Here is a 14,809-nt window from a genome sequence, read left to right as displayed (position 1 = left end):
CATACATGATGACTTCTGTCTTTGGGTCAGATTTAGATGTACTGCTGTGTTCGTCAAATGTATAATAAACATATGAAAGTCTTGAATTAAGATCTTAAACTATTAAAACTATCTTAAACTATTAAAAGTTAACTGCAAATAACACTTTAAAATGTTTACATATAGGGCAAAAGTGTGAGTACAGTATGTCTGTGAGATATTAGGTATTTATATGTGTGTGTTGTCTGGATGAACCTGTTTTACATATTCTTGAACATACTTGATGTCATTTCAGGGTCTAGCTGAGGGACAAACTGCCCCATGGGAAACTGCCAAGAAAGAGGAAAACCGCAACAAAAACCGCTATGGCAACATCATCGCTTGTGAGTACTGAAACAAAAAGGATCCTTTATAGCATTTCAATAGAAAATTGTCAAATGTCACATTTTAAAAATCAATGAGTCAATTCATCAACCGCCACAATGGCTCTAGATCCTGTGAGAAGTCTGTATTCTGCATTTAATGTCAAACTGAAAATAGCATTATGGTTATAATGTAGAGCACTTTCAGAAATAAAGAGGGCTGTCACTTGAGTAGTACATTTTCAGGTTCATAATGGTACCTCAGAGGTACAATTTAGGTGCATTTGGGTACTAATATGTACCTTTGACATACCGTTATTAACCCTTTACATAGAAATATGTACCTTTTGAAAAGTTACTGCCCCAGTGACAGCCTTGTACCTTTGTTTTTGGGAGTGTATGAAAGTACAATACAATGCTGTTGGTATTGTTGTGGTACTTTTATTACATCGGTCAAAACATATATTTTTACACTCTGAAATTAAATGCCTATCTAAATATTTCAAATCAAATATTATTTTTGTTCCATTGCTATTCTTGAAGCCGATATATGAAAAAGTGATGCATAAGTGATCAAGCAAAATTTTATCAAATTGAATAAAAATACAATAAATTGTGAGCTAAGTAAAATAAAATCTCCCTTTTTCCTCAGATGTTTACAGTATAACTGTCAAATGTGGGGTTTATTTATCATATTTCTGTTGATAAGTTTAAATTGTGAGTAAAACAGTCAGAATTGGTGAGGCAGTGGCGCAGTAGGTAGTGCTGTCGCCTTATAGCAAGAAGGTCGCTGGATCACTGGTTCAAAATTGTCCGTATCATGAATGACAGTCAGAATTCCAGTTCTGACTAAATTTGATGTACCACAGTATCATCATGGTTTTTCATGTTTCACTATGTTCATATAGCATGGCATTACCATACAGTTGGTAGGCCTATATATACTGTAGCACCACCAAGGTTTTTCCATGTGTCAAAACAATACAGGATTGTCATTATATATATTTTTTTGTTAATGTGGCCATATTCAGTGATATCTGGTTATTGACATTACAGTATGTTTCTTCCACAACATTCAGTTGTCACAGAGCTTTTAAAATGAGATGAAACGGTGGACAAATGAAATAGCCTGTCATTCACTGATGGCCAGCGGTTATTATGATGAATTTGCTATTAGTTAAACCCATTTAATTATACAAGTTGCTAATGAAAACTGTCCATTAGGCTTTTTATCAGCACAAAGGATAATTTTGGTTGGAAAATAGCAAAGACAGAGAGAGCGATGGAGGTAAAAATAATATCTTAACGTCAGGTGTTGAGGGCGTTGGTTTGCTTAAAAATGACTTGGGTAATAAATTAGTAAAAAAAATAATTGTTTAGCTGGTAGTTAAATAATTGCTTAAAGTGGACCTATTATGCAAAAATCTATTTTATAAGTGGTTTAAACAAAGTTGTGTGGCAACAGTGTGTGAATATGACCAGCTACTATTGGTACAAATTAATCATTCTATTTAATTATAATCACACTTTATAAATACAGTTTGCAGAATTGACATCCTCATTTTGTATATGTCATTTGAGGGGGAAAGCCCCGCCCATAAGTGACAATCTCTCCCTTATTAGCATATGAGGTTAGTCTTGTTTTTGAATCTGCCACTATGTGGACACAAAGGCATTTGTAACTCCGCCCTCTTTTGAAAAGAGCACAATCTTATTTGAATTTAAAGCGACAATCACCAAAATGGCACAATTAGGATCAGAGCCTAGCGGTGTCAAAGAGTTATAAAACATTATTTGTGGGGGGTTACATACACTTAAATTTTACATACACACTCTAGGGACATCAGAGATTTGTTTTGCATCTTGTAAAAAGGGGCATAAAAGCTCACCTTTAAAGAATCTTAAATGTGGTTATGTCAGATAGAAAATTATTTAAAACAATTAGCTAAGTAGCAACTATTTTTACTCCAAAATTGCTGGGAAAGTGCACAATAACAAAGAACAAAGAAGTATCTTAACAAAGAAGAATTAGACGTAAACTTGAAATTTAGTTGAAAGTTATACACTTACCGGCCACTTTATTGGGTACACCTGTTCAACTGCTCGTTAACGCACATTTCTGATCAGCCAATCACATAAAATAAACATTGTGGAGGCAAAACACTAAAAATAAATGGATATATTAAATACACTCACTGGCCACTTTTTTTAGGTACAACTGCTCATTACCGCAAATTTCTAATCAGCCAATCACATGGCAGCAACTCAGTGCATTTAGACATGGTCAAGACGATCTGCTGCTGCTGTTCAAACCGAGCATCACAATAGGGTAGAAAGGTGATTTAAGTGACTTTGAATGTGGCATGGTTGTTGGTGCCAGACAGGCTTGTCTGAGTATTTCAGAAACTGCTGATCTACTGGGATTTTCACGCACAACCATCTCTTGGGTTTACAGAGAATGGTCCAAAAAAGACAAAATATTCAGTGAGCGGCAGTTCTGAGGGCACGCATGCCTTGTTGTTGTCAGAGGAGAATGGCCAGACTGGTTCAAACTGATTGAAAGACAACAGGAATGCAGTATACTGAGGTATGCAGAATAGAATGAATGCGGATGGTAGGGTCAGAGTTTGGCATCAACAACATGAAAGTATGGATCCATCCTGCCTTGTATCAACGGTTCAGGCTGATGGTGGTGGTGTAATGGTGCAGGGGGTTTCTTGGCCAACGAGCGCCATAGCTTACCTGTACCTTGTTAATTGTATGGCATGAAGGATTGATGCGTTTCTGAAGGCAAAAGGCGTCCAACCCGGCACTAGTAAGGTGTACCTAATAAAGTGGCAAGTGAGTGTATATATAGCATATTTTCCATCTCACTATTTTAAGATAAGAGCTTTATATCTGTAACTGGTGGTTAGATTTAAAATAAAACTGCTTTGCATCTGGACTCGGATAATTTTTTTTAAGCAACTGAAAAGTAATCCAGCCAAAAAAGGAAGTCGTTTTGGGAAGCATTTGATTATGCGAATGCATGTTTAACCACCCCAAATTGGAGCCAAACTCTAACAAACTGAGCCAAGAAAAAAAAATTAACTCATGAACAAAATTGGCCGTGCATTCCTTGATTAACTTTGACAATTTACAGGAGACGAGGAAAGCCGTTCAATTAGAGACATCTGTCCGGTCTCACTCATCCCTTCAGTGTTTCAGTAGGCAGTGTCAGCCATGCTTGCCCATATGGTCATCTATAATTCACGAGACTCTACACCCAAAATAAACTGTTATTGGCAAACATTTACATATCAGAGAAGGAGAAGAGAGGGGTGGGAGATCGGGAAGACGGCTCCTATTTGCTCCCGCTCGCCTTCAAAACCAATTTCTCCTTCTCTGTGTACACTGAAATTCTTGTATCTTTTCCAAATGATTCCTCATTAGTATATTTTGTCATTTATGGTGGGGAGAGCAAGCATACTATGATTTGGCGAGGGCCGTTCGACAGATGCATGCTGTTGAGCCCATCCTGAGGTCTGTTTGGACTGAGATTGCAGTAAATGCTTTGGCAGCAGGCTAGAAAGGAGCGGATGAGTTAAAGCATACCTAAAGCTCTGATCCCAAAAGCAGAGGACAATGACATCATGCAGAACAACAGCAAGAGCTCGCTAATAGAATGTTAAAATGGCTCTTAAAATAACTCTGCGCTTACCTGGAACTGAAGTATTTTTGCAGCAATTTGATTAAGTTAATGATGAATTCCAAAATAGTAATAACCATTCAGGGGGAGATGGACTTGATCTTTAAAAAGGAGAAGAAAATAAAAATGCAAGCCTAGTTAAAGCATCACCGAAATGTTCCTGACATTCCAACATGGCAATTTCAGTATTGTGTGTATATGCTTTAGAACTTTTGAATTAGTGGTTATGCTATTGAAAAACATTAAGAGAGCACTTGAAAAGTCTGTGGATGCATGATTAATAGTCATGTGTGACAATGAAATTTTATTTTTGTTTAATACTAATAACATTTTTTTCCAAATTTGAAATTAAAATGAGCATTTTTGGGCCTAAATCTTTAAAAAAAATTAAGAAATGTAAAAAAAAAACTGTCATCAACATCAATATATGGTTGAATAACCCTTATTTTTATTCATTGCTTGACATAAGCTTTTTTGATCACCAGCCGCTGTGGCTAGTAAATTTCCAACATTACTAGCCACTCACCATTTTCACTAGCCACAATTTTTTGGTTGGTAAAATATATTCTATATGCATGAATTTGACTTTGACATGCTAAAATTACTTGATTTAGATGTTGTGTCCAGATGCCTCCTCAGTCATTTCACATGACTTTTCAGAGCTGAAAATGAAGGATTTACCAAATTTATCTCTGACCACACCAAAAATAAATAAATTATTTCTAAGCCACAAATTTTAAATAATATGTCAAAACAAGCCAAATATAGCTGTGTACATGCACTTTTAAATTCAACCAAACTTTCCTTTTAAAAAAATTAGCATTTAAAAAATAATTATCGTCATGATCTAAAATATGCACAGTAATATGTACTAGCTAAAGGTACCTGATCACCATGCTTTAAAGAAAATTACATTGAATTTTTTTTTTCAACCAGCCAATGTGGCAAGTGACATTCAGATGGTAGGGTCAGAACTTGGTGTCAGCATCATGAAAGCATGGATCCATCCTGCTTTGTTTCAGCAGTTCAGGCTGGGTGTAGTGGTGTAATGGTGTGGGGGATATTTTCTTGGCACAATTTGGGCTTAGTATTACCAATTGAGCATCGAGTCAACACCACAGCCTACCTGAGTGTTGTTGCTGACCATGTTCATCCCTCTATGACCACAGTGTACTCATCTTCTGATGGCTACTTCCAGCAGGATAATGCGCCATGTCATAAAAACGATCAGTTTAACTTGTGTTGCAGAGGAATTGTTACTTTATAACTCTGCTTGAATTGTATTTAGTTCTGTTGCTTTGTTAAACCCTCACATGATGCAATTCATATATCTAACACCAACATCACACAATCAACCCATGAAGAGGGATGAAACCCCAAACGGATAACCAACACACACCGGCTCATTATCCAAACTGTCACTCATATTAACCAGTTAGTAGCAGTGCCTTTGTGGATCTGAGGTTAAAATATGCAAGGTAAGGCGCCCGCTGAATAATAAATGTCCAGGTTGTTCGTCTTCATTAGTCCAAACACAGAAGCGAGCGTGTCTTGCTCTTTTAAGTGCTCTCTGAATGTGTGGATCTGTGTCTGGATGAAGACACCTTCTCATTTCTACCTCTCTGAGCTGCGCATATTCTGACATTTATTCCCTTCACGTAGTGCTGCCAGAATCGTCAGGTTCCCTTGAAGTCTTTCTGGAGAGAAAAAAAAATGCTTCTCTGATGTATTGACCAAAGCTGAAGTATAGACCAATGAGAGTATTAGCATTCACACATACTGTGTAGTGTATTAGGATCTGGGTTGTGTTTGTCTGTTTGTTTATCACAATTGGTTAATGCTTTTATACAAGAATAATTATTATTTTCAGTAGATGATTGGTCGGTTTAGACATCGTCAATATTTAGAGGTTGCATTTTATAGCTTGGGAATCTCTCTCTTTTTTTTTTCTTTATGCAAGTGTAAACTTCTCAATTTGATGAGAAATGTGTGATTTTCGTTGAAATCTCTGTGATTACACACTCCACTTTTGATTGCACTAGCACAGCTTGTGTGTGTGTGTGTGTGTGTGTGTGTGTGTGCGTGCGTGCGTGCGTGCGTGCGTGTGTGTGTGTGTGTGTATATATATATATATATATATATATATGAATAAACAAATATAAATTAATAAATATAAATGGATAAAAAAAAAAAAAATATATATATATATATATATATATATATATATATATATATATATATATATATATATATATATATATATATATATAAATAAATATATATATATATATATATATATATATATATATATATATATATATATATATATATATATATATATATATATATATTTATTTTTTTATAAAGGCCAGCTCATACTGTGTGATTAAAAAAAAAAAAAATTTTTTTTTTTTATATATACAATCCAAAGCGATTGTAGCATGTCAGACTGCACGAACATGTCTCTCATGTCCCACCATAAGATCGCTGTCAGACTGAACGACAATGAAGATGCGCCAAACACCAAAAAAAAAAAACGGCCCTGGAGTTTGACGTCATCTACCTGTGACACTTTTACTATCCAGATTCCTCACAGCAAACGTAAACAATCTGGAGTGGCAATTTTGCACGCGGCATGTCTCGATAATAAAACCAGGTAGAAAAAAACAGTGACTTTTGACTTTTCCCCGCGGCCATTAAAATTGTCGTATGGATTGCATTATCAAATTTGGAGCTCCTATTAGTTTTTGAATTGACGCTCATCGTAGCTGTTGTCACACTGCAGGAAGATGTCTAAAATCATCCAACACAGGCTCATTCTAAAAAACGTAGTCCCACGGACTTTTCTGGAGACTGCAAATTATGTAGCTAACGGTGCTCTCGAGAGACATTTTTTTGATGGTCTGTTTGTTGAATTTAAGTTACATCGCATCTACACGTAAAGTCAGAATTATTAGCCTCCATTAGATTTTTTTCTTTTTTAAATATTTCCCAAATTATGTTTAACAGAGCAAGAAAATGTTCAGAGTATGTATGTATTTTCAGAGTATGTATGTATAACGATAACTATAACCTAATCTTTTCTTCTAAAGAGAGTTTTATTTGTTTTATTTTTGCTAGAATAAAAGCAGTTTTAATTTTTAGGTCAACATTTTAAGGTCAAATTTATTAGCCCCTTTAAGCAGTTTTTTTTCTGATAGTTCCCGAAAAAAATAAACCATCATTATACAATAACTTGCCTAATTACCGTAACCTGCCTAGTTAACCTAATTAACCTATCTGAGCCTTTAAATGTCACTTTACGCTGTATAGAGGTGTCTATAAATATTATTTACTGTCATCATGCCAGATAAAATAAATCAGTTTTTAGAAATTTGTTATTAAAACTATTATGTTTAGAAATGTGTTGAAAAAAAAACATTCTCTCTGATAAACAGGAAGTGGGGAAAAAATAAATGGGGGGGGGGGGGGGGGGGTGGGGGGCTAATAATTCTTCAACTGTACATGCCAACTAATTCTCATTAGATTATAAGTAGACTGTTAGGTTGGGGTTAGGGTTAGTGTAAGGTGACATGTACTTGCAAAGTTTCTTAGAGAGAGCTAAATGTCTATTTAAGGAGCAGCATCAACAGATATTAAGCAGACAGCCTACTAATACTCAAATGGGCCATCAAAATAAATTGTTACCGAACAAAAAAATTCATTTAATATTACTGTCTAGAGCAACAAATGAACATGATAAAAATATAGATCATTCAGCTAGCTATGTAAACTATTAGGATCATTATATTCCGAACTAAAAACGGTCTGGAATTGATTTATTTAATAGCAGGTACTTCATGTATAGCAACAACCTTTTTTATTGCCTTCTCAAATGAGTCTCTTTCAGATTAGCATGACACTTGTCCTAACACCAGGCTCTCAAAGCTCAAGCGTTCACATAAACACTTCTGCTTCTTTTTAAAACCCTCTCAGGTAGACTTCATGAGCAAAGCGTCTTATCCCAGAGCGGATGGAAATGGATTAAACTGGATTAGAGTTCCTCGCTCTCACTCCACGAGGTGTGTGCGACAGCACTTGGCCCATTTGACACAAGAACCTCTTTTCTGCCAAGCAGGGATTTAATAGGCTGTTTAGGTGTATAATGCACTGGGCCAGCTGACAACACACTGAGGTTATATATAAGAGCAGTGGAGAGGACACAGGCTTAAGAGCTCTGATTAATAGACTGCTGACATTTTTGGAGCGGTACTTTTAAACACACAAAAGTGCCAGCCTGTTTTCTTTTTGTTTCGGTCGCTTTTGGGGTGAAGTAGAAAGTAAACGTAGTTTATTAATGATGTCATTGCACCTCAAGTGCATTATGTTTGAGATTTTAGTTTAATGCTACTCTTGTGTTTTTCAGGTTTAATTATGGCATCAGGAATATTAGGTCAATAACAGAGGCAAGGGCCCTTAAAAATATGTGGACATTTATGATGCACTTAAAGATGAATGAATCTCATGGTACTTAAATACCTTAGTGACCTTGAACATTTTTGTGCTGAAAGTCCAGGTTGAGCTGCTGAACGTTAAAAAGGTTCAATCCCTGATTTAACCACACTAATGTTTAAAAAAACTATAACCAAACATACAATAATAATAATTTTGCTTGAAAAGCTGCAGTATTGCTTATTAACAACAGTTTTATTCTATAAATGTAATTAAAAGAGATTTTACAGTGCTCATAGAACATGGAATATAGAGGACAGAAATCTAATATACACTCACCGGCCACTTTATTAGGTACACCTCACTACCACCTTTTGCCTTCAGAACTGGCTTAATTCTTCGTGGCATAGATTCAACTAGGTACTGGAAATATTTTTCAGAGATATTGGTCCATATTGACATGATAGCATCATGCAGTTGCTGCAGATTTGTCGGCTGCACATCTATGAAGCGAATCTCCGGTTTCACCTAATCCCAAAAGTGCTCTATTGAATTGAGAGCTGGTGATTGTGGAGGCCATTTGAGTACAGTGAACTCATTGTCATGTACAAGAAACCAGTCTGAGATGATTGGCACTTTATCATATGGCGCGTTATCCTGCTACAAGTAGCCATAAGTAGATGGGTACACTGTGATGGACATCGGCTGGCAGGTAGGCTAGGCAGGTAGGCTGTGGCAATGACACAATGCTCAATTGGTACTAATGAGCCCAAAGTGTCCCAAGATGATATCCACCCACACCATTACACCACCAGCAGCAGCCTGAACCGTTGATACAAGGCAGGATGGATCTATACTTTCATGTTGCTGACGCCAAATTCTGACCCTACAATCCGAATGTCATAGCAGAAAGGGAGACTTATAAGACCAGGCAACGTTTTTCCAATCTTCCATCGTCCAATTTTGGTGAGCCTGTCCGAATTGTAGCCTTAGTTTCCTGTTCTTAGCTAACAGCTCACTGGATATTTTCTTTTTTCAGACCATTCTCTGTAAACCCTAGAGATGATTGTGCTTGAAAACCCCAGAGGATCAGCAGCTTCTGAAATACTCACACCAGCCTGTCTGGCACCAACAAACGTGCCCCATTCAAAGTCACTTAAATCATCTTTCATCCCCATTCTGATGCTCAGATTTAACTGCAGCAGATCGTCTCGACCATGTCTACATACCTAAATGCATTGTGTTGCTGCCATGTGATTGGCTGATTAGAAATTTGCGTTAAGGAGCAATTGGACAGGTGTACCTAATAAAGTGGCCTGTGAGTGTAGTTTAAAATTTATGTGCATTGTTGACTGTTTTAATTACATAAATTAGAAATGAAATATGTATTTGCATAGATGCTCTTTTTAGGGTAGAGAAACCATAAACACAATAAGAGCACCATCTTGTTTATGACCATAAAAAGCAGGTAGCAACTGATGTGCTAGCTTTTGAAGTTGGATATGGCCTGAGGAAAAAAAAATGCCTAGATGTTTTAGTGCATAGAGATCAGTAGTATCTGCCTGAGGGAAGAAGCATGAACAGGTCATGGTCTGAGTGAGAGAGGTCTTGATTGGTGTAAGCCGAGATATACAAGTTTTGAAGGTTAAGCATGCGCCCATCAAATACCCTTATACATTCCTTTTACATTATATATTATATCATATAAATATCCTTTTTTTGAAGTACAGTTTGTATAACTGCAGGTTATCTATGTGTATTTGTTTGACCTCTGTACTGTTCACCATATACTCATCACCTTCGCTCTTTATGATTTTAATTGTAATGTAAGAATGTGGGTGACACGGTGGCTCAGTGGTTAGCACTGTCACCTCAAGAAGGCAAGAAGGTCGCTGGTTCAAGTCCCGGCTGAGTCAGTTGGAATTATTGTGTGGAGTTTGCATGTTCTATGCAACCTAGTTTTCCCATGTGGTCTCGCATCCAGGTACTGACCAGGCTCAGCCCTGCTTAGCTTCAGTGAGTAACCATTGTTGAACTACAGGGTGGTATGGCTGTGGAACACATCAACATCCTACATTTTTTTAAAATGTAGTATTGTAATTAGTAATTGTACTATAAAGATTTCTCAGTGGATAATATTACATTGTGTATTTGTAGATTGCAATGTTGTCTTGTTTGTGTTCATGCGTTCTGGATTTGCAGGGTGGACTTTCAGTGCTATCATGCTAACTTTAACATATTCTAAGATCTCCTGTTGCACATTTAGCTTAATGATTAAAATATTATTGACTCCCATCTGTGGTTAAAATGACGCGCACACACAACTTATCATCATACGTCACTGTAACGTGTCTCACACCGGTGATCATCCAGACATCTAGATAGTTTTGCAGGCTGACTCAGAACTACTGTACCCATGCACCGCTCCGCTTGTCTGTAGTCCGGTCATTCTCTCCCAATTAGAGCTTTGTGTCTGGCCCCTCACTGCGGAGAGGAACCCTGCCGAGCGCGCGCTGTTATGACAACTGACTCAGTGGCGTCTAATTAGCCCCATCTCTTTCTCTCGCTCTCTTTCCGCATCCCTCCATTTCCCTCTCTCACACACACACATGTTCTCTTTCGGGGAGCAGAGAGGTCAGCAGACAGACGAAAGCGCCTGCGAGAGACAGCTGAGATGTTTGTGAGGCGAGCAAGAGAGAGAGAAGCAGCAAATAAAAAGTCTGAAGTTAGAAAATGTAAGTTAGTGAATCAGGAGCAGACAGAATAAGAAACACGGCAGGTTCGGACAGGAAAGGAGGGGCTGTGTGAAAGTAAACAACCTTCACGACCCGCTTACAGCTCAAGACATGGACCCGCTACTCCTCAGATTGAAAAGAACCCGAGAAATCAGGAGGGATTCTGCGGATCTGCCTGCCATCAGAGAACATCCGTTGGCTTAGAGTCGACATGCCTGAACAGCGCATTTGCATTCTCCATGTGATCAAAGCTGAACGCCACACGAGTTTGCGGAGCTCATGTCAGACCTTTCCTTTACCCCTCCTCGCTTTCCGCTTCCACCCTCTTCCCCTTTTTCCTGAAGTGTCATGGTAATTGCCAAGACACGCAGCTTCACCTTTCAAGAGTGGAAAGACGTGGTGCCCGTGCTAAACATTAGCAGGTCAAGTGTTTATATCGAAGACAAGACGAAGATTGGCGGAGCTGCGGTAATTAAATCAATTACATCACCGGCTAACTGTACTGTACATCCACTTCTTTGAATGGGAAAATGGTCCAATTCTTGTCATCAATTCAAAGAGTGCAGGGTTAAACTCAGGGCACCCAGACTTGAGTTGCTTAGAAACAACAAGTTTTCTTTCTTTTTCTTTTTTAGAAAAGTGTTCCCCATCATTATGGAAATTAAAATAAAAAACACTAACAAACTAACATCAGAAGATTGTAATTGTCTTATGATGGAAGTTTCACTGAGGTTGCATGCCTTCTCAAAGCACACAATTAAAGCAACAACTTTGTTAGTACTCTAAATGACACAAGATTTTGTGTTGTTCACTGAAAAATCATATATCATGTACTCAATGTTGATTTGTGGTTTTGAACTGAAATCTAAATAATGCAGAGTATGAACGTGTTAAATCTGTGTGAAATTTACATTCATAAGTGAAGTTTATTTATAAACTAATTTCGAGAGGATTACGTGCTTATGATTGACCACAGCTGGTCCTGCATTAGCCAATTCATGATTCACCAATCAGACGATTCCCAAGTTACTATAAATACCCTAAGTTCTATATCACAGCCATCTTCATTTTGAAGAATCCCCCCTTCCACTCCTACTCCTCCTCCTTTCCTAGATGGGTGGCATGGGGGCCCAGTGATTAGCACTGTTGCCTCACAGCAAGAACACCACTGATTCTAGTACTTACCAAGCCAGCAGATGTTTCTGTGCGGAGTTTACACGTTCTCCCCATGCTCACGTGGGTTTCCCATGGGGAAGAAGCAGTATCTTAAGAACAATCCCTATCTGTTCATTAGCTACTACAGCAGGGGAGTTTCGAGATCTACCTGAGCCCTGCAATGGGAGGGAGCCCCGGGCTCGAGGATCTTATGAGCTCAGGGCTCTCTCCCGGGACAGCATGCCAAACATGCTTATAAACAATAATCAGCTAAGTGTGAACTCTTCAATGATTATTTTAATAGTCTATGTTTTTGCATTCATTAATTTTCCTTCAGCTTACGGCTGGTTTATAGTTCTGCATAGAGCGATCTGCATGACCCACGGCGCCTGCCCTGCATGTAGTCATGCATTTATACTTCTGCGTGCTGTTTGTTTTGCTCTGCAATAACACTACAAAAACGCTAGCTGACAGCAGGTTTTTATGTTTCTCCTCTTTCTTCGCTGGTGTTTTGTTTTTTCTGAACGCTATCTTAATGTACAAGTAGCTCAAACTCACTCACTCAGAGGCAATTGTTTCCATCTGGGGTCCCTTCATGGGACTTGACACTCGCTCCATCGAGCTCTCGGCTCTCAGCACTGCCCACACTCATCACTGCCACCAATCTGACCAATCAGCGGAATAAACCACAAACTATTCCAGCATATGTTTTACACAGCAGATGCCCTTCTAGCTGCAACTCAGTACTAGGAAATCTAGTCCATGTTGTTATTCTCTTCTAATCTGTCATGTTAATCCACTATAAAAAGTACAATTATTTGGTAATCCTTAATCGAAGTCTGTCGTTTCTGCATTTGGAGTGACATCAGTTTGCCACTTCATCCACAATATTCTTAGCCACGTCCTCTTACTGTTAGTTTGCTACAAGAGAAAGATGCATAAAAAAGCTCCACCCACTACTCAATATTTTGTTTTAGTTGGAAGTATATTAAAATACCAAAATAAAAGTCTTAGCAACTTCCGGTTCATACAGACTGTATGAAAAATGTATACCCACCAATATATGTATATTGAACCAGGTAAAAATATGACTAAACCTCCAATACTCAATAATATTCAACAATATTCTTAGCCACACCCCTCTTATTGTTAGTTTACAACAAGAGAATGATGCATCAAATTAAACTTTACACAAAAATCTGACTTTACACAAAAATCGATGTCCATTTTGAACCAGGAGAAAATGACAAAATCTCCATATGTGTATACAAAGTTAGTTTTCACACACTTATTCCTACTTGTCAACTGATGTTGTGCATACAGTACAACAATTGTGTTTCCTGGACAGCTCATGCATGTGTAGCTCCCCTTTAAAGTGTATGTGTAACTTTAGACCGGCTCTTCTGTGAATATTTGACCCCACAGACGATCACACTCGTGTCCGACTGCAGCCGCTGGAGGGAGACCCACACTCCGACTACATCAACGCCAACTATATAGATGTGAGTATCACATGTTTGCTTCTAACTTGACAATGTTGCTTTTTGAGCTGAGGATAATGGCAAAATCCATGCATTTTTATACAGAGACCAGCTCTTATTAATAATAATAGTTATTATTTACATTATTAGTAATATAGCTTGAGTCGTTCAACCCCTAATAAATATATTAGGGGTTGAACAACTTAAGATTTTCAGGCATTTTTTGCAGTTACTGCTCATCTTGGTTATCAGCCAATCACATTACTTTTCTAGAGTTGCTTAAATGTGATTGGCTAGCATCTGCTCTAGGGTATTTGCATGGAGTGATCTAACTGGAATAAACATTTAAAAAATTTAAATTTACAGTTCATGTAAAAAATAATACATTAAATACAAAAATAATGCATAAAAAATTTACTTTAAATAATCTGGAGCAGTTTCAGTCAGTGAACCACCTTTTTTGTGAAAAAATGCCACATGTTTCAGGTCAAACCACGAGATCTGTGCAGTGCTACTAGTCGACATCAGTCATACCCTCAAAAAATATGATATATATATATATGAATATATATACGTGTGTGTGTGTGTGTATATGTGTGTGTGTGTGTGTGTGTGTGTGTGTGTGTGTGTGTGTGTGTGTGTGTGTGTGTGTGTGTGTGTATATATATATATATATATATATATATATATATATATATATGAATATATATATATATATATATATATATATATATATATATATATATATATATATATAAATATATATATAAATATATATATATAAATATATATATATATATATATATATATATATATATATATATATATATATATATATATATATATATATATATATTCTCGCAGGGGGACCAAGCACCATTTTTTATGTGATAGATAATGTTTTCATTTATTTATTTATTATATTTTATGAGGGTAAATTGAGGTAAAAAAAACAAATTGAGGAAAAAAAAACATATA

General features: G+C 37.1%; 1 protein-coding gene across 41 annotated transcripts in view; it reads left to right on the top strand.

The window, feature by feature from the left end:
- Positions 1 to 14,809, top strand: part of ptprt (protein tyrosine phosphatase receptor type T) — a 518,156-nt gene that overhangs the window by 444,362 nt on the left and 58,985 nt on the right. For 30 of the 41 annotated variants that reach the window (XM_087258056.1, XM_087258053.1, XM_087258058.1 and 27 more), the window contains 2 exons: positions 275 to 362; positions 13,776 to 13,852. In XM_087258056.1, the coding sequence (XP_087114182.1) occupies positions 275 to 362; positions 13,776 to 13,852 (165 nt within the window). Of the gene's footprint in view, positions 1 to 274; positions 1,157 to 1,328; positions 3,416 to 13,766; positions 13,853 to 14,809 lie in introns of those variants that run through there. The other 11 variants (XM_087258045.1, XM_087258038.1, XM_087258037.1 and 8 more) reach the window with 2 other exon arrangements.

The sequence above is a fragment of the Danio rerio genome, chromosome 6, assembly GCF_052040795.2.
Source record: "Danio rerio strain M-AB ecotype USA chromosome 6, GRCz13ab, whole genome shotgun sequence".
In the NCBI taxonomy this organism is placed as follows: Eukaryota; Metazoa; Chordata; class Actinopteri; order Cypriniformes; family Danionidae; genus Danio; species Danio rerio.
This window is presented reverse-complemented; position numbering and strand designations above follow the sequence as displayed.